The following is an 18456-nucleotide window of genomic DNA, read 5'->3' on the forward strand; positions in this document are numbered from 1 at the left end:
TGCCCATCGTCACCTTCCTGCTCCCCTTCCCTGACTTAATTCCTGAGAGAGAGGACCAGGCATAGCTTGGCCAGATGCACATTTCTTTATTTCCAGCAAGGCCTCCACCCTGAATCCCAGCCTTCTTCTCTATTTTGGTAATTAGACTAAAAAGCTTAGAAAAATGATGAAGGTGACCGTTAACTTGCTGAAAGTTTGTACAGGAAACATTTGTGTTTCATCCCTGCAAGTGGAAATGGAGGGATATGGGTATGAGAGATTGGATTTTTGGTGATTGTTCTCAAAACCCAGTATTTACCTTAATTACTGCATACCACTTGCTTGGTGCACCCATCTTCTTAACTGTCCAATCCTATGCCCCATTTACTGTCGGAAAATGAAAATCATAGACTTATAACCTGTCTACTCACGATTTAGAAATTGATAGAATGTCTAGCAAAAATATCAAGGAGAAATAAAATAATTTATAGCAAGTAAAATGTATTTCAGTAGGTATGTGTTTCAGCATGTACTCAAGAAGACAGTGTAGTTAGATTGTCCCACCTAGATGTAGAGGCTCTATGAATATAAAAGCTGCAAACGGAGTCTGATCAAAAAGCATTGTACTAGGAATCCAAATACCATAAGGAGCATTGTAGTAGTCGCATGGTTTTCTGAAATGATGAACATCTATTAGTAAAATTCCAAACAAAGCAAGAAACAAAACCCAAATTTGATGTTGTCACTGTGTTGTAGAAAATTTGATGTATATTAAAACTGCATAAATGAATCAAGTGTATATAAAGAGCTGTATTAGGATTTAGGCCCAGATGGTTATAAATGGACTTTTTTTTGCCATTGTGAATGCCCAGTGGGATGTTTTAAAAGTTATGCAGGACAAAAGTTGAAGGTTGCAGGACAGTTCTTTGTTGTGCAGGATTGTTGTGGAGTTTGCCTGACAAAAGCCAAGGAAGGGTGTCCTCTGAATTACTGTGACAATCAAAATTGCCCCCACAAAGTTAGAAAACATCTTCTAGATAGCGATGCCACCTTTGTGGAAAACCTTTACCTTAAACACTTCAGAAAGACACAGAAACCTAAGGATCCCAGGAAAACAAAGACTTCCCGACCTTTTAAACCAGGAGCTCATAGTCCTGTGGCTTCATCATCTAAAGAGGCTGGAGGGGGCAGGGGGGCAGAGAATGTCTACTATATTTTTGCCCCAAGGCTGAGAGAAGTTTTTAACCTTCATCTTGCCTATATCTGCTTGCACTCTCCGTTCTGCATTCCTGTGGTTGCATTTTTTTGCATTTTGTTTCCATTCACTGTCCTTGTAGCTTGCTGGGGTGGCACTCTTTAGACTAACTTTAATAGTTGCAAAAAAGGGGTTTGAAAACTGATGGGCCTTTGTGTGTATGTGTAGTAAAATATATATAACACAATTTATCTGATGCAAGTTTTTAATAAGTAATTTGTGACTGTGCAAGTATATGACTAAAGTATTGTGGTATATAAATAGTAAATATTGTATGTCATTCAGTCACTTTGGAGGATATAATTTTGTTATAAATGATAATATCTTGATAATTGGGTTTATGAATTATTTCACAAAGTTAATCTTTAATCATAATGAAGACCATGAAGGAAGATAATATTCACCTCTTATTGTATGATTTCAGGAATCTGTATTTTCACTTTCTGTTCTCTCTGAGGCAGCGTTTTGATGCAAGATACTCGTAAATTCAGATTCTCCAGCTGTGATGAAGAGTGACTGTGTGATCTAAAACAAATTAATAAATTTCTCTGAGACTTACTGTAAAATGTACTCATCAGTTGTTTGAAGATGCTGATTTTTTTTTTGTTTGAGACTGAGTTTTATTGTGTCACCCAGGCTGGAGTGCAGTGGCGTGATCTTGGCTCACTGCAACCTCTGCCTCCTGGGTTCAAGCGATTCTCCTGCCCCAGCCTCCCAAGTAGCTGGGATTAGAGGCACCTGTCACCATGCCCAGCTAATTTTTGTAGTTTTTAGTAAAAATGGGGTTTCCTCATGTTGGCCAGGCTGGTCTCAAACTCCTCACCTCAGGTGATCTGCCCACCTTGGCCTCCCAAAGTGTTGGGATTACAGGCGTGAGCCACCGTGCCTGGCCGAAGGTGCTGATATTTGATAGCATGATTGTAAGGATTAATGCACTACACATCTGACATAGTTTTATTATAGTACTTGTTCCTGTGCATACATATTTTTCATGCAGTGCAATCATACTGCTGATAAAAATTTTGTCTTCTCTTTTTACTTGACCTAGTGTTTCCATAGTGTAAACAAATTTCATAATTACTCTTCTAAAAGTATTGAAGTAGACTCATGACATTCTGTTACCAAAATACTGCATAGTACATTGTGTCCTTTCTTTATATAACATGAGCCAGAAATGTACCTGCTTCTCTTGAGAAAGACATGTTTTTAAAAACCTCAGTTCTTGAGATAACGATGTCATCAAAACCAAGAAGATACAGAGCTGAGTTGAGTCGGAGGAGTGGGCAGATGGTAGGCTTGCCAGCTGAGTGGTGCGCACACCAGGATGAGATTGCAGCTTTCAGTGGACAGATTTGCGTGTTATGGACATTTGGATTGCACAAAAACTGTCAGAACTATAAATCTGAGACTTTCAAGGATATACTATCCTTCAGCTAAAGATGATTTCAACATACATGAGCAATTTCTGTTCTGTTTTCTAATTTTATCATTTAAGAAATGATGCTGCTGAATAGATTTATTCATACATTGCTCTTTCCTTCACTAGTAGTACTTCTTTAGGTTAAATCTCTAGTAGATTTACCCTATTAAGTGACACAAGTCTTTTATAGTACTTGATGTAATTGCCAAATTGTTGTTTAAAGGTATTGTATTGCTTTATATGGTTCCCAGTTAAGCAGTTTTAGCTGTCTGTAACTAGGGATTTTTCTTTTAATTTAAAGTGCTAATTTAATAGGTAAAATATTGATTTCAATTTATATTTATTTGATTATTAATGAATTTCAGCATTTAATTTTCGTATATTCATGGTATTTCCTCTTATTTATTCATCTTTTTCTTTAGTTAAATTATAAGATGGTTTACCAATTTGAGCCTTTTCAGGGTTTTGGGAAAATTAGACTTTTAATCTAATCATATTATTCTGCTTTTTCTTTTAGCTCCAGTAATAAACCGATTCACAAGGCGTGCCTCAGGTAAGTCTGATTATATTATGGATTTTGTTTATTAATGGTGACATTTAAAAAATGATAATATTGGACAAGAAGGTACAAAGAATAATTGCTGTATAGTAAACCTTTATTTGTCAGTTATTTCTCCCAGAAAACACAACTATCTGATATAATCACTATCTAGGAAGCAATTGAAAATGCCCTACCTTGGAAGCAATTTCAAATGCAATTGAAAATGTGAGTGGCTACACTGAAAGTCACACTGTGTACTAAACTGGTGGGCCTTTTTAAATGGAGACTCTCAGCCCAGGGTGTTATTCTTGCTCTTGATAGAATTACTATCTGTATGGTTGTCTGATTTACCAGCCATAATCTAGAAACAGTGATTTAGCAGATGGGTAAAGGACACCTTAGAAACAGTGATAAGTGAGTGAGTGTTTTTTTGTTTGTTTGTTTGTTTTCATAAGAGGGTTTTTAATAAGGGACAGGAGAACTCTTAAAATGCAGGTATAAGAACTTGTCATTATGGGACCATTTCGAATAGGAGCAAATTGCTTTATATTTGTTTGTGCCCCTGAGGCTATTGCTGGTTTAAATATACTACAGTACCCTAATGTAGTCAGCATGATAGGCCTTAGCCATTAACAAGGGCATACATTAACTTCAATATACTGTGTACTATTTAAACTGCTGGGGAAGTATGAGACAGAATTAAGAGCATTTCTGTCCAAAATGGCTTAAGTTAAATGAGTTTGGGCATTGAGATAAACTATTATTTAGAAAATTCACCATATGGCTTATCTTCTCTGTGTAAGAGGACAAATGAAGTGAGGGTAATATTTGATTTGAGAAAATTACTCTTTAAGTATACCTGGAAATTTTTTGTTAAACCCAAGATAAACATTTCACACAGATCATCTTTGGAGTTGATATAATACAAATGGGTCATTTATTTCACAAAATTACCTTATTTCCACCTGTGCTGTAATATTAAAGACATTTTAATGTTGAATTTTATTTTTGATTTGTCAGCAGTTACTGGTATAATTTACTCTTGTTATGTAGTGACCAGGTCTATAAGGATAATATGCTATATTGGAATAACATCTACTTTATCATTCTGAGCTTTTTGTAATCTCAAGGCGTGTTTATTTTAAATGGTGAAAACAAGTGTAGATTGTAATGCCTTTTGTGGAATGAGACATTATGTTTATGTCAGTAAGGCGTCAAATTTTATCCCAAAGAACTATCAAGTGTGATCATATTCTAGTGTAGTAGTCCTTTATGAGCAGTGGTGGGAATAGGGGAGGAAGAAGAGAGCATCAGTATTGTGATGCCTTGTCTTCATGAGGTGAAATTCTTTCAATAGAAACACAGTTAAGAGTCATAGAATAAATAATCACCATTTCTACCTCAAACCGTATGACATGTGACATTTATTTCTGGGCACGTTCTATTAGTATTTGTTGTACATTATACGTATCATTGGCTGGGCGAGGTGGCTCACGCCTGTAATCCCAGCACTTTGGGAGGCTGAGGCGGGCAGATCACGAGGTCAGGAGATCAAGGCCATCCTGGCTAACATGGTGAAACCCCGTCTCTACTAAAAATACAAAAACAAAATTAGCTGGATGTGGTGGCGGGCACCTGTAGTCCCAGCTACTCGGGAGGCTGAGGCAGGAGAATGGCGTGAACCCGGGAGGCGGAGCTTGCAGTGGGCCAAGATCGCACCACTGCACTCCAGCCTGGGTGACAGGGCGAGACCGCATCTCAAAAAAAAATAAAAAATAAAAAATAAATATATATATATATATTTTAATTGATAGATCAGGGGCTCCAGGGTATAGGTTAGTTTTGAAATGCCATTATTTTATACCCCACCCCCATGTGTGTCCAGTACATTTTAGCAAGACTTGGCCAGAATTGTAGAGATGATGTAATGCCACAAAGAAATACACATTAAAATCAAATGTTGCATTTATTCCCAGAATGACAGGTAATAAGAAATGTCAGTGAAAACAACAGGAAACAGTTTGGTATAAATAAGATGATACCAAGTTCAGGAGTCACGCTGTATACAGCAGTAAGCCTTAAAAGGAGTAAAATTGTTATCCCAATAATATAATATGCTGGAAACCATCAGGAGAATGAATCTTGACATTAATTATAAGAAAGAAAAGAGAACTAGTTTATGGAGTACCACTGATGGATCAGGCACTGTGCTAAGCATTTTATATACATTTTTAGTCTTTCAGGCAAGGCAAATACAATTATTTAATACTTTGAATAAAAAATGGTATAAGAAAAAAGGGAAGAGGATTTATTTAATCATCTACTTCTCTGTATTTTATTTGGGACTTTCTTAATTCTTATAAAAGTTTGTCTAAAATGTTTTTGGCAAAGAATATAGAAACAGTCTTAAGACATCCTGAGGAGGAAATGCTACAGTTTTTTTGTTAATTTAATTTAGTGCTAACATGAAGTTTAGTAGTAGAGATGTACTTTAACTTTTTTAAAAAGTAACATTTCCTGAAAATAAAAAAGAAATGATAATTTTCTCAAAATGCAGTCAATTGTATTTGATAATTAAAAAGATTTCTTATGATACCTTTTCTGATTGAGTTTTCAGAGATACTTTTTCTTTTCATAACCCATAAAACTTTAATGTAAGAATGGTAATTTAGGGGAAGAAAGTAAGTCAGGTAAAATCAACTGGAAGTCTGTACAACGTAAGAGTTTGTTTTTTATTCATCTGTTTTTAAATTAAAGTTACAACAGTAAATGCTATATGTATATATTACAACAATAAATACAAAATGTGTAGTGCTAGGTGTTCTATCATTGTTGATTGAAAAGAAGAAATTACTATGAATTATAATTAATAACTCATTAACTGACTTTCCTAAATCTTTTGAGTTTTTGGCTTTTGATATTCATACTGCATCTATCAAACATAAATATTTCAAACCTGAATAATTTAAACAAAACATTTCCCCTTTGGATACCTTTTTCTTTTGTCATGAAGGTGAGAGGAATATTTATGCTTAACAAATACATTCTTTAGGATTATTTTTACACTTTTAAGAACACTATTTGTGCTATAGTCTCGTCTTCTTCATGTGTTCAGTGCTGCCCCACAAACGTGTCAGTTTTTATTTTTGTAAGGGAAAGGAATCAGTTTCACTCAGTATTTTCAAACAGAATTCCTAGCATCTTAAGAGTTTATAGAGGCTTCAGGGTTGTATAAGCCAGCATCCTACTTGGTACAGGAGTGGAAGGCATGTAGAAAGCATGACTAACGAAGAGAAGCGTATATGGGCACCAGAAGAATAGGACCCAACTTTACTGATTAGATTGGATGAGTTCCACAAAACATGATGAAAAACTGTCAGATGTCTTCTGAAATCCAGATATATCTCTGATAGCATCCTGACAGCACCCCATAACCTTATTTTTAAACAGTACCTCATGGTCCCATTTTTAAACAAAAGAAAAAGAAATACTGCTTTTGGTCTCTTAAAATGCTCTTCAGCTCTTAATAATCCCTTCTTATCAGTACATCCTTAAGACAGAGAGGCCTGGTGTGGTGGCTCACACCTGTAATCCCAGCACTTTGGGAGGCCGTGGTGGGCGGATCACTAGAGGTCAGGAGTTCGAGACCAGCCTGGCCAACTTGGTGAAATCCCTTCTCTACCAAAAAATACAAAAATTAGTCAGGCATGGTGGCGCGTGCCTATAGTCCCAGTTACTCGGGAGGCTGAGGCAGGAGATTCACTTGAACCCTGGAGGTGGAGGTTACAGTGGGCTGAGATTGTGCCACTCACTCCAACCTGGGCAACAGAGTGAGACCCTGTCTCAAAAAATAAAATAAAATAAAATAAAGTAACAGAGAAATCATTATCCATAATCCATTTTATTTTATTTGTATTTGAGATGGAGCCTTGCTCTGTTGCCCAGGCTGGAGTGCAGTGGCACGATCTTGGCTCACTGCAACCTCCGCCCTCCCAAGTTCAAGCAATTCTCTCAAGTAGCTGGGACTACAGGTGTACGCCACCATGCCCGGCTAATTTTTGTATTTTTAGTAGAGACGAGGTTTCACCATGTTGGCCAGGCTGGTCTCCAACTCCTGACCTCAGGTGATCTGCCCGCCTTGGCCTCCCAAAGTGCTGGGATTATAGGTGTGAGCCACTGCGCCCGGCCACATAATCCATTTTACAATATGGGCTTTTTGTTTTTTGGAAGATTATTCTTTTTGGTGGAAAATGGAAATAATATATCATTTGTTGTTGTGAGTATTAAAAATTAGTGGTGGTGGCTGGGCGCTGTGGTACACACTTGTAATTTTGCCACTTTGGGAGGCTGAGGTGAGCAGATCACCTGAGATTGGGAGTTCCACACCAGCCTGGCCAACATGGTGAAACGCTGTCTCTACTAAAAATACAAAAATTAGCTGGGTTTGGTGGCGGGCGCCTGTAATCCAGCTACTTGGGAAGCTGAGGCAGGAGAATCGCTTGAACCTGGGAGACGGAGGTTGCAGTGAGCTGAGATTGCGCCACTGTACTCCAGCCTGAGCGACAGAGGGGGAGACTGCGTTTAAAATAAATAAATAAATAAATAAATAAATATTTAGTGGTGGTAGTAGTAGTAGCAGCTCAGTAAATATTTTAAGAGTAAAGCTTTAATCAAGAAATAATCCCGTTGCTTCACTGTTCACCTAATAAGTAGAAAAGATCCTAGGATTTGAAGTTGTACTGACTAGAGTTTTCCCATTTTCTCTGTGAATTTGCATGTAAGTTGTTTACTTCTTTGAGTTTAATTTTATTTATTTTCTTTCAGCTTGGGATCTTAATAGCTATATTCAAGCTTGTGAGGGTTAAATTGGATGATTTTTATTATTTTTAATTTTTTTTTTTTTTTTGAGATGGAGTCTCGCTCTGTCACCAGGCCGGAGTGCAATGACATGATCTTGGCTCACTGCAACCTCTGCCTCTTGGGTTCAAGTGATTCTTCTGCCTCAGCCTCCTGAGTAGCTGGGACTACAGCTGCACACCACCATGCCTGGCTAATTTTTTGTATTTTAATAGAGACAGGGTTTCACCATGTTGGCCAGGATGGTCTCGATCTCCTGACCTCGTGATCCGCCCACCTTGGCCTCCCAAAATGCTGGGATTATAGGTGTAAGCCACCACACCTGGCAATTTTTTTTTTTTTTTTAAGACAGGATTTCACTCTGTCACCCAGGCTGTAGTGCAGTGGCAGGATCTTGGCTCACTGCAGCCTCCACTTTCCAGGTTGAAGTGATCCTTCCACCTCATCCTCCCTAGTAACTGGGAGAACAGGTGTGCACCACAATGTCTAGCTAATTTTTGTATGTTTTATAGAGACAGGGTTTCACCATGTTGCCCAGGCTCATCTTGAACTCTCAAGCTCTAGGGATCCACCTGCCTCAGCCTCCCAAAGTGCTGTGATTATAGGTGTTGGATGAGTTTAATGAAGCCCCCAGCAGAGAGTCTAGGCCTTTCAAAACGTTCACTCTCAGCCTTCTTCTTATGAACGTGGTTTAAAACAAAGCCATAAACCCCTCAGCTTTTTGCCTTAGCCTGTCAGAATAAAGCCTTAGAGAGTCATAATACTGTTTGATAGTAATCCTTTAATATGGGCATCTTTTTATTGTTTATACATTATAGGTTTTCTAAAAAATTGTAATGGTTTTCCTCTGTGGTTTTGTCTCTGAGTTGGGGAGGGGCTAGAAATGTCCAGTTAATCTTGAGACAGTGCCTTGCATCATGAAGTTGGAACTCTGAATTTTTTTTTTAATCCTAAGATACTGTTTTGAAAAAGTTACCCTTCTAGAACAGTTTAAAGAGTTCAGTGAGCGCCTTTATCTAGGCTCCCCAGATGTTGATATTTTGCCACATTTGCATGCTCTCTCCTCTCCATCTTTACACAGACACACACTCTTTTTTATTGAAACTTTTAGGAATCTTAAATACTTCAGCCTGTATCTCCTAAGAAAAAGGGCATTCTTCTAGGTAATATAACACTGAAGGAATTTAACATCGATACGATACTATTATCTCATACAGAGTTTAGAGTCAGATTTCCTCCATTGTCCTATCATGTTTTTTTTCTCTCTCTCTTTTAAATTCAAGCTAATTCAAGGATTTTTTATTGCATTTAATTGTCATGACTCAGTTTTTCTTGCCTTTCATAAATTGACTCCCTGAAGTTTTTGAAATTTGCTTTTTCAGAGTTTTGAAGGTTATTCCTAACCGTAAGACAGTTCCCTATACCGCCTGTTATGCATTCATAGATGGCATTAGCACAGCTGCTGTTTGTTCAGTATGCCCCACCGACGTCCATGAAATCTTTGCATTGACATTTACTATTGCTTTCAAGGACTACTTGAAAGCAATTACTTGTTCTAATAAGTAATTATTTCTTATAATAGAAGGATTTTCTTTTCTCATGTAGTTAACCACTCTTTAATTTTTTGCCATAGTATGAACATAGAATTTTGTGGTATATTTTTAACAGAACTAAAATTTTATAATTTTCTATAAACTATGATGTAGAATAATTCACAGGTGAAATTAATCTTTAAATTTCAATCTCACACACCTTCTGTGTAAAATGTGATATTACAAATCTCAGTGAAATCACCCTGAACAGAAATGATTATTCCCCAAGAAATTAGTGAAATAGCAGAAGTTCAGATCTTGTCTTGAATCTGATTCAAGGAACATATGCTTCCTTGATTCACGGAACATATGCTTCCTTTTGTTTTGTTTGGGAAATATCTTGTAGCCTTGGTGTTCATTGTTTCTACTTTAAGGTTATTTGACGATAACAGCTTTTAACCCCCAAATTATTTTTTTCCAGAGGTCATTTCTATATTGTCAAACCAATTTGCTGGTATAATTATAGTTACATTCATATTTTGTTTTTTGAAATTAGCTTCATTTTTGATAAGCCTGTTAATCACCAATACTTGGGAATGCATATTGGGAGAATACTACTTTAATTAATATACTAGTTTATTCAGCAAACATTTACCGAGTCCCTCTTGTGTGTCAGGTACAGTGCTGGGGATGCCATGAATAATAAGATACAGTTCTTACGAAGTGCGCAGTCTAGCAGGGAAGCTGATGATGACTCATAGTGTAGTAAATGCCGTAATATCCTCAAAGTGAAAAGGAGAAAACATACAGTTTTTCCAGGGCCTGCCTCACAGGAAGGGTACTATTTGTGCTGTCTTTAAGGTTTATAACATAGGTTTTACAAGGACTATAAGGAGAGAGACTATTCTAGGTATTTCTATTCAGTATTACTGTAAAAAGTCCATTTTCACCATATGTTGCTATGCAGTTTGCCTCTGCCATCAAGCACCTATGGCATGGAGTGAGCAGATGCCCACTGGCTATGGATAGCAGGGACTTAAGGCCAGGAGTTATTTCATCCTTTAATTTACCATTACTTCAAAATGTTAACATCTGCCTTACCAGGAGAGGCTGTATAGGCTCTGGAATCAGACCAGGGTTAGAGTACTAGCTCTGTTACTCACCTATCTACGTATTAAAAGTGTCTCTGTGTGTGTGTATCCTTAGTTACCTTTCTAAGGCTTAGTTTCTCTGGGTATAAAATGGGGATAATACCTAACTCACCAGATGATTGTTGTAATGAAACAGTAGATAACCCATGAAGAACAGATTCTTGAGGCCGGGCATGGTGGCTCACGCCTGTGTTCCCAGCACTTTGGGAGGCCAAGGCAGGTGGATCACCTGAGGTCAGGAGTTCAAGACCAGCCTGGCCAACATGACAAAACCCTGTCTCTGCTAAAAATATAAAAATTAGCTGGGCGTTGTGGCATGTGCCTGTAGTCTCAGCTACTTGGGAGGCCGAGGCGGAGGAATCGCTTGAACCAGGGACGCAAAGTTGCGGTGAGCCAAGATTGCGCCACTGTACACTCCAAGCCTGGATGACAGAGTGATACTCCATCAAAAAAAAAAAAAAAGAAAAAAGAAAAGAAAAGAAATGGCTTCAGGACTGCAAAGCTTGACATGAAGAGTTAGTCAGAAGGATGACACCCAGGGTGAGGCTGAAATCAAGGGTCAGAAAGAGAATTTGAGGCAACAGGATGAAACGAGAGGTGTCAGTCTTGAGCAAGGGAGGTGGGAAGACAGGATGGAAGGTGGGACTGGGACCTAAGGAGGTTCTCTGAGATGCCAGGGCACAGGCCTGGGGGCTTTTGTCCAGGCTTGTTCCTTGGGTGGGATGGAAGCCATTCAGGGGGCCTCCAAGTCACTTCATGCACCTGTTATCTCTCAGTGCCCACACTAGTATTATAATAAAATGGGTTCTTCCCTGTGATTCATTATGAATAATCCAAGTGAACAGAGCAAGTACTGCCCCTGGCTCATTTCCAGCCACTTGCCCCTCCTGCTCTACACTCTAGCAGTGCTTGTTTACTGATACTTAAGCAACCTTGGGAATTGGAACCCAGTGGAATCTGTGGCATTGTTGAGTCTCTGGTTCTTTTTTGTTAGGCCCTGGAATGCTGATAAGCTACCTCAAGGCTAATGAGAAATTAGATTATCTCTTGAACTTAATTGCATTTTCCCAGAGTTCTCTTAGAGCCCCCCAGGGAAAGGAGAAAGGAAGATAGTGAAAGCAGCTGTTCAGGTTGGGGCATGATGGGAAGGGAGGATCTTTCTGCGCCTATAGTGTCCTCAGACTCTTCACACTGGTGGTTTTGCCAGTAGATGTGGAAGGGCTTGGAAGATAACATGGGAATTATGTAACCCACCAAACCCCGTGTGCCTTAATTACAGGAACACTGCCACTGTTGGGGAGAGGGGTCGGGGAGTTAGATCTATAAAATAGTATAAAATAGGTATGAGTAGATAGAATAGACATTTAGATGTAGTGCAACCATTCTTTAATTACAAGCGGAGTTTAGGTCACTACTTCACCAACTCTGTGTGAAGGATCAGTTTTTCGTTTTTGTTTTCCCAGTGCACTGCAGACCAGCACTTTTGAGAAATACAAATTTGCCACAGCAATATCAAATTGCTATAATTGTATCTAAACACTGTTTTACTCTCTGTACTTATCTTGTTGCAGATTGCCGTGGCTTAGGTGATACAACCATGGTGTGTGCTACATGAGATAAGAAAGTTCTCACAAAAAGCTTTTATAAAGGAAGATTGCACATTTATCTAAAAGAAGCGATTATTAAAAAAAACAAACAAACATACCTTATTTTGCTAACTTGGCATTTTGTCAGGACAGCCTGCATGAATGAATGGTGCCCTTGAGTTGTCGAATGGTGGTGTGTGGCAGCCCTGCTTCAGGGCCGTGGCGTGCCTGCGTTCTGCCTCCATGTATGCCTGCTCATATTCAGAGCATGCCATGGGCTCTCTTATCTAGGCCTTGCTATAGCTCACCACATTCCCTGCCATCAGCTTCCTTCCTCTCTCCCTCCCTCCCTTCCTTCCTTCCGATACCGTTACTATTACACGTCGTTTGATGTTGTAGTTGCTTGTTCACATGTCTTTTTCCCTATGCTTAACAGTGAGGTTCATAATTAATGGACTGAGAAACAAGGACACTCTGGATGAGGTCAAAGAAAAAATAGAATGTGAAGTAAAGAAATGAGAATGCAAGGAGGATGGGAAGATTTCGCCAGGCATGTGTGTAGAGCGGTGTGAGATTCCTGAGGTAGTGTGTGCTGGGGTAAGGACCAGTGTGAATATAGTTACAGGGTGAGCCTGCTAAAGGGCAGGCTGAGTGACATTTTATTGGAATTAAGGAAGCCAAAATAAGTTGAGGATGGACTCTCAAATGGGTTTTCAACTTGGACATTGACTGCCTACGATGGTGGCACATTGGAGTGAAATGAAAACTGTGAGCCAGGTACCAGTCAGGAAGGGGCATCTGTATGCTGTGGCTCTCAGAGGAGCACAGAGGTTTCAGTGGGAGCACCATAGAGTGGTCCAGATGCCAGTGTGGGGAGCCACAGCGTGCCCTCACTATCTTTCAGATCCCACTGTGTGCAGGAAGTGGTACCGTCTAAGAGAAGGAGTGTTCTTGGAGAAGAATCAAGTTTCAACCAAGGCAGAGAAAAGTCAGTAATGTTTTATAAAAGAATGTGAGGGTGTGGGGAATGTGTTGGGAAGGAGGGTAGTAATGGACAGAAGGAAGCCACAGAGCAGCAATTCATTTGAGGAAATATTTGCAAGCAATTACCATTGCCAGGGACTACACTAGGCACAGCAGTAAACACATTATGCCCTTGAAGTACTTGCAGTCTAGGGAAGCTTAAGGCATGGGGAGATGAAATTAGGGAAAAGATGATGGTCTGGAGGGTCTTACATCTTGTGGATGACCAAGGGTGACAGAGCAAAGAGGACATAGTTGGATTGATAGTTTTTAGATTATAATTTATTCACTGTAAATACTTGTTTAACTAAACTTTCCTTAAGGCTAACTCTGTTAGCTTCCCAATGAGAGCACTGTAACCTTCTGATACTTATCTTAGGTACAGAAGGCAATATGATGTAGAAGTAAAGAGGCTGGATTTGGAGCTGTTTTTAAATTTAACAGTCGAATATTCAATGAGGGCCTACAATGTGTTGGGCACTGGGCTGGACCCAGGGCAGGCAGATACAGTTTAGGATCTTAGGTACATCATTTGTTAGTTGTGTGACCTTGGGCAACTTACTTAAATGACCTTCTGTAAAACCAGATTGTGGTTATTCTGGAAGAGAATGCAGGCAAAGCTTTTAGCATAGTGTCTGACACATTTTGAGTGCAAAGTAAACTTTTATATATTATTAGACTGGATTTTTCAAATTTTAACCTGATAAAAACACCACAATTTTAGTGTCTCTTCTTTCCTCTTGTAACTTATCCCACCTAATATTAATTGGCCAAAGTGCATAATTTTGTGTATGTATTACAACTAACTCCCCTACCCCAAATTTGGGTTAACTTAACATTGTATTGTTATTTGTGGGGGAGAGCAAAGATTGCTCTGAAATGTAACATCCTTTAGCTTTTTAGATGAAAACAGAAAAGCAACCTCAGTCTCTCATCATAAACTGTATTTGTAGACTGTAGTTTTGAAAGCAAATCGATCCACCTTTTAAAAATCTAAACTGGTATTTTGAACAGGTGTGTGCAAATGCAGTCCCTCCCACCCCCACCCCATCAGCATCTTGAACCAGCTACTTCTTTGGAGCTGACTACTAGAGAATGTTACAATCATTGGGTTGTAAGTCTCATCTCTGAGAGCCCAGCAATATATTATATACTAGGTAATCATTGGATAATGTTTTCTGATATTTTAAAAGTTAATATTGCAACTAAAAACCAAAATACGTATTCAGGTCTTGTCTTCCCTTTACCAGTAAGAATCAGGGTCTTCCCCTTCCCTGCCCCTCCCCGAATTAGTTTTTCTACTTTTTCATGAGTTACTAAAACCAGAGAACACTGATTTTAATGTTGTTTTACAGAAGACAGTACCATAAAATTGACAACAAATTAAAATATACATTAATGGTACAGTATATTGTTTTCAGAATAGTGGAAAGAAGGGGCCTTTCACTTGAAAGACGGAACAGCTTAAATGATAGTGTTGTTAGACGTGTTTCAAGGAATTACAAAATGTTGTGTTTATTGACCATCAGAAAAGGTACAGCTGACCTTTTCCTTAGATATTTTAAAACAGAATTCCAAGTTATAGCTCCCCTTTAAAAACAGGTATGGATACTTTAATATATGCATTGCCTAACAGAGTATATAGGCTACAAATACAGCAAATACACATAGCTTTTATTCAATTTTTGAACAGCAGCTTACCAGATGTGCTGAGTTTTAGCAGGTTGCTGAGTGGTAATCTGCAGTAGAAATGGAAAACAGGTTTGCCTTAACTACTCTTGTGGCTTTCTAAAAATAAATTGCTACTTTCAAGTTACCTATTTGGTATTTTCACTTTATTTAGATTTTGTGGATCTCAAAATTTTCTTTTTATAATGTTGATACATTACCACTTACAATTTACCTCTGAATTCTGTACCATAAAAATAATGTATTTTATTTTCATGTTACTTCAAAAATGATATTGCTTCTTACTTGCTTATATTTATCGTTCCCCCCATTTGTGTCCTTAGAAACATTTGTTTTAATTGCTCTGCTTTTCTTAAGTACATTTATATGAAGAGAGCTATTTAATGTATTTTAAATACATTTCTTAGAATTGAAAGCTCTTCTTAGAATAATGAAAAAATTTGTAATTCAGAATTATATTTTATTGACTAAAAAATAAGCATTCATGTTATATTACATAGACAATTAATTATAAGTTAAGTGAAGTTAAAATTTTCCTTTAGTTAAATTATTTTTATTTTTATTTTTATTTTTTTGAGATGGAGTCTCGCTCTGTCGCCCAGGCTGGAGTGCAGCGGTGCAGTTGGCTCACTGCAACCTCTGCCTCCCAGGCTCGAGTGATCCTCCCTCTGCAGCCTCTTGAGTAGTTGGGACCACAGATGCGTGCCACCAAGCTCAGCTAATTTTTTTTATATTTTTGGTAGAGACAGAGTTTGACCATGTTGTCGAAGTTGGTCTTGAACTCTTGAGCTCAAAGAATCCAGTGCCCACCTTGGTCTCCCAAAGTGTTGGGATTACAGCTGTGAGCCACCGTGCCTGGCATAATGATTGCTTTAGAAGGGATCTTGGTGTTAGACTGTATAGTTGGTGAGACTGAAGTGTCTTAGATGGAGGTTGTATCTGCAGGAGAGTCACAATGTGTGTCTCATCTATAACAGAGATTCTGAGGCAGAGGTCATTATAAGTTTTGAAGGTAACCTGTGAGTCTCAAAATGTTTTTTATGAATTTATAATTCCGAGGCTGGGTATGGTGGCTCACGCTTGTAATCCCAGCAATTTGGGAGGCTGAGGTGAGACGATCCCTTGAGGGGATTGTGCTACTACACTCCAGCCTGGGCAACAGAGCGAGACTGTCTCAAAAAAAAAAAAAAAAATAGAGTTTATAATTCCCAAAGCCTTCCCTCCCCTCTGAGGGAATTTTATCAAGGAATACATTTCTCTAATAAGGGAAGTAGCTCAAATTTTTGAATAAAGATTATTTTGATTATGAGTCTTAGTAGTCTAATTTGCAAAAGTAGATGATCGTGATGATGACAACAATACTAATTAAAATTTATGCACGGTCGACTGTGTGTCGAGTGCTGTTTCTCAACTTTGCTTTCCCTGAGATGACCTATGAGAATCACTAGTGCAATATTTGAAGGGAGTTTTCTTATTATCTCCATTTTACAGGTACGGAAACTGAGGCACAGTTTACTTTTTATTTTTAATATTATTAATTTATTCCTTAGTACTGAGTCAAGCCTAGTTTTTTCTTGTTGTTGTTGTTGTTTTGAGACAGAATCTTGCTCTGTCACCCAGGCTGGAGTGCAGTGGCATGATCTCGGCTCACTGCAACCTCTGCCTCCTGGGTTCAAGCGACTGTCCTGCCTCAGCGTCCCAAGTAGCTGGGATTACAGGCACCCACAACCATGCCTGGTTAATTTTTGTATATTTAGTGGAAATGGAGTTTCACCATATTGGCCAGGCTGGTCTCAAACTCCTGACCTTGTGATCCACCTTCCTCAGCCTCCCAAAGTGCTGGGATTACAGGCGTGAGCCACTGCGTCTGGCCAAACCTAGTTTTTAGCTATTTTATTAACTGGAATTATAGACTAGTAGGACCGTCACAGTCTTGATTACTTTAAGACCAGATCATGCATGTGTTTTTGACTATTCTGCAGGAAGTGAAATCAAACCACTTCTACCTATTTTCTCCTGTTACAGTTTTTATCCTGAGTCTGGAAGTTATGTTAAATATTTTTTTGCACTAAATTCCAATAAAGCAGAGAAAAGACAATTGTTAGGTAATTTGTAGTACCAGCATTGTTTTTCTATGCATACTGTTATAGGTGAAGCATTTAAATTATTGTGCTTTTTTGGTAACAAGTTTTTTACATTTTAAAGTTGTTCTTTATATTTTAATCAATTCATCATTCAAAGTTCTGTGCCCCAAATTATAAAATAGTTCACATTTTAATGCTTCTAGCAGTCAATCTGAGTGATTCAGATTAGTTTTGATCTAAATTTAAATGTTATGTTATTATCTTTTCAGCTAGAAATCTGAAAATATCTTGTTGCCAACCGTATTAGTGGATATATATCTAGAAATATGTAAAGCATAGTATTCATTTATACAAATAGGAAACTTATACATTTTTAGGAGTGATTTGCTTACAGTTTAGTTTGGTTTATTATTGCTCTTTGTTTCTCCCTGGATCAGGGAGAAAACCCTTAATACTGGGAAAATCAATTTAATTCCTATTATAATGACTACCATCTATATACTTTTTTTTTTTTTGAGATGGAGTCTCGCTCTGTCACCCACACTGGAGTGCAGTGGCACGATCACGGCTCACTGCAAGCTCCACCTCCCGGGTTCACGCCATTCTCCTGCCTCAACCTCCCCAGTAGCTGGGACTACAGGTGCCTGCCACCATGCCTGGCTAATTTTTTTTTTGTATTTTGTTAGTAGAGACAGGGTTTCACCGTGTTAGGCAGGACGGTCTCGATCTCCTGACCTGGTGATCCACCCGCCTCGGCCTCCCAAAGTGCTGGGATTACAGGTGTGAGCCACCACACCCGGCCTATATACTTTTGAAGTATCTGCAAATCAAACAGAAGATTAATAGTACAGGTATATACGTAAGGGAGATGCTAACAACTGAGGAAGTCATGTTTGCTTGGTTTGTAGAATTGTGATTATTAAATATCATATTCCTTTGTAATTATGGATCCTATGAAAAATAAAAGATCTACTTGTCTCTGTTTGTATAACTTGGAATGGATGAGACCTGCCCTCTCAGCCATCTATAAGCAATAATGTTAGACGCTCTATGATGATTTGGAAGAAGATGAGGAGAGGGAGGAATATACAAGGGAGGTGGGCATGGATGAAGAGTGGAAGGTGATGATTGTACCAATTTTCTGTGTTTTAATTTGAAATCATCTCCAACTTCCATATATTCAGCAAGAGTAAGTCAAAATACTTTTTTGGCCTTTTTAATGATGAGGTCATGTTTCTCACTGTAAGGTTCAATTATCAAAATTTTTCCAAAATGTAATATTTATGAATCAATCTTTTTTTATAGTTGTGATTAGTATATGCATATATGTTACATCATT

General features: G+C 38.3%; 1 protein-coding gene across 1 annotated transcript in view; it reads left to right on the forward strand.

The window, feature by feature from the left end:
- Positions 1-18456, forward strand: part of PRKAR2B (protein kinase cAMP-dependent type II regulatory subunit beta) — a 119771-nt gene that overhangs the window by 22328 nt on the left and 78987 nt on the right. The window contains exon 2 of the mRNA XM_001148361.6: positions 3172-3207. Within this exon, the coding sequence (XP_001148361.5) occupies positions 3172-3207 (36 nt within the window). The remainder of the gene's footprint in view (positions 1-3171; positions 3208-18456) is intronic.

The sequence above is a fragment of the Pan troglodytes genome, chromosome 6, assembly GCF_028858775.2.
Source record: "Pan troglodytes isolate AG18354 chromosome 6, NHGRI_mPanTro3-v2.0_pri, whole genome shotgun sequence".
In the NCBI taxonomy this organism is placed as follows: Eukaryota; Metazoa; Chordata; class Mammalia; order Primates; family Hominidae; genus Pan; species Pan troglodytes.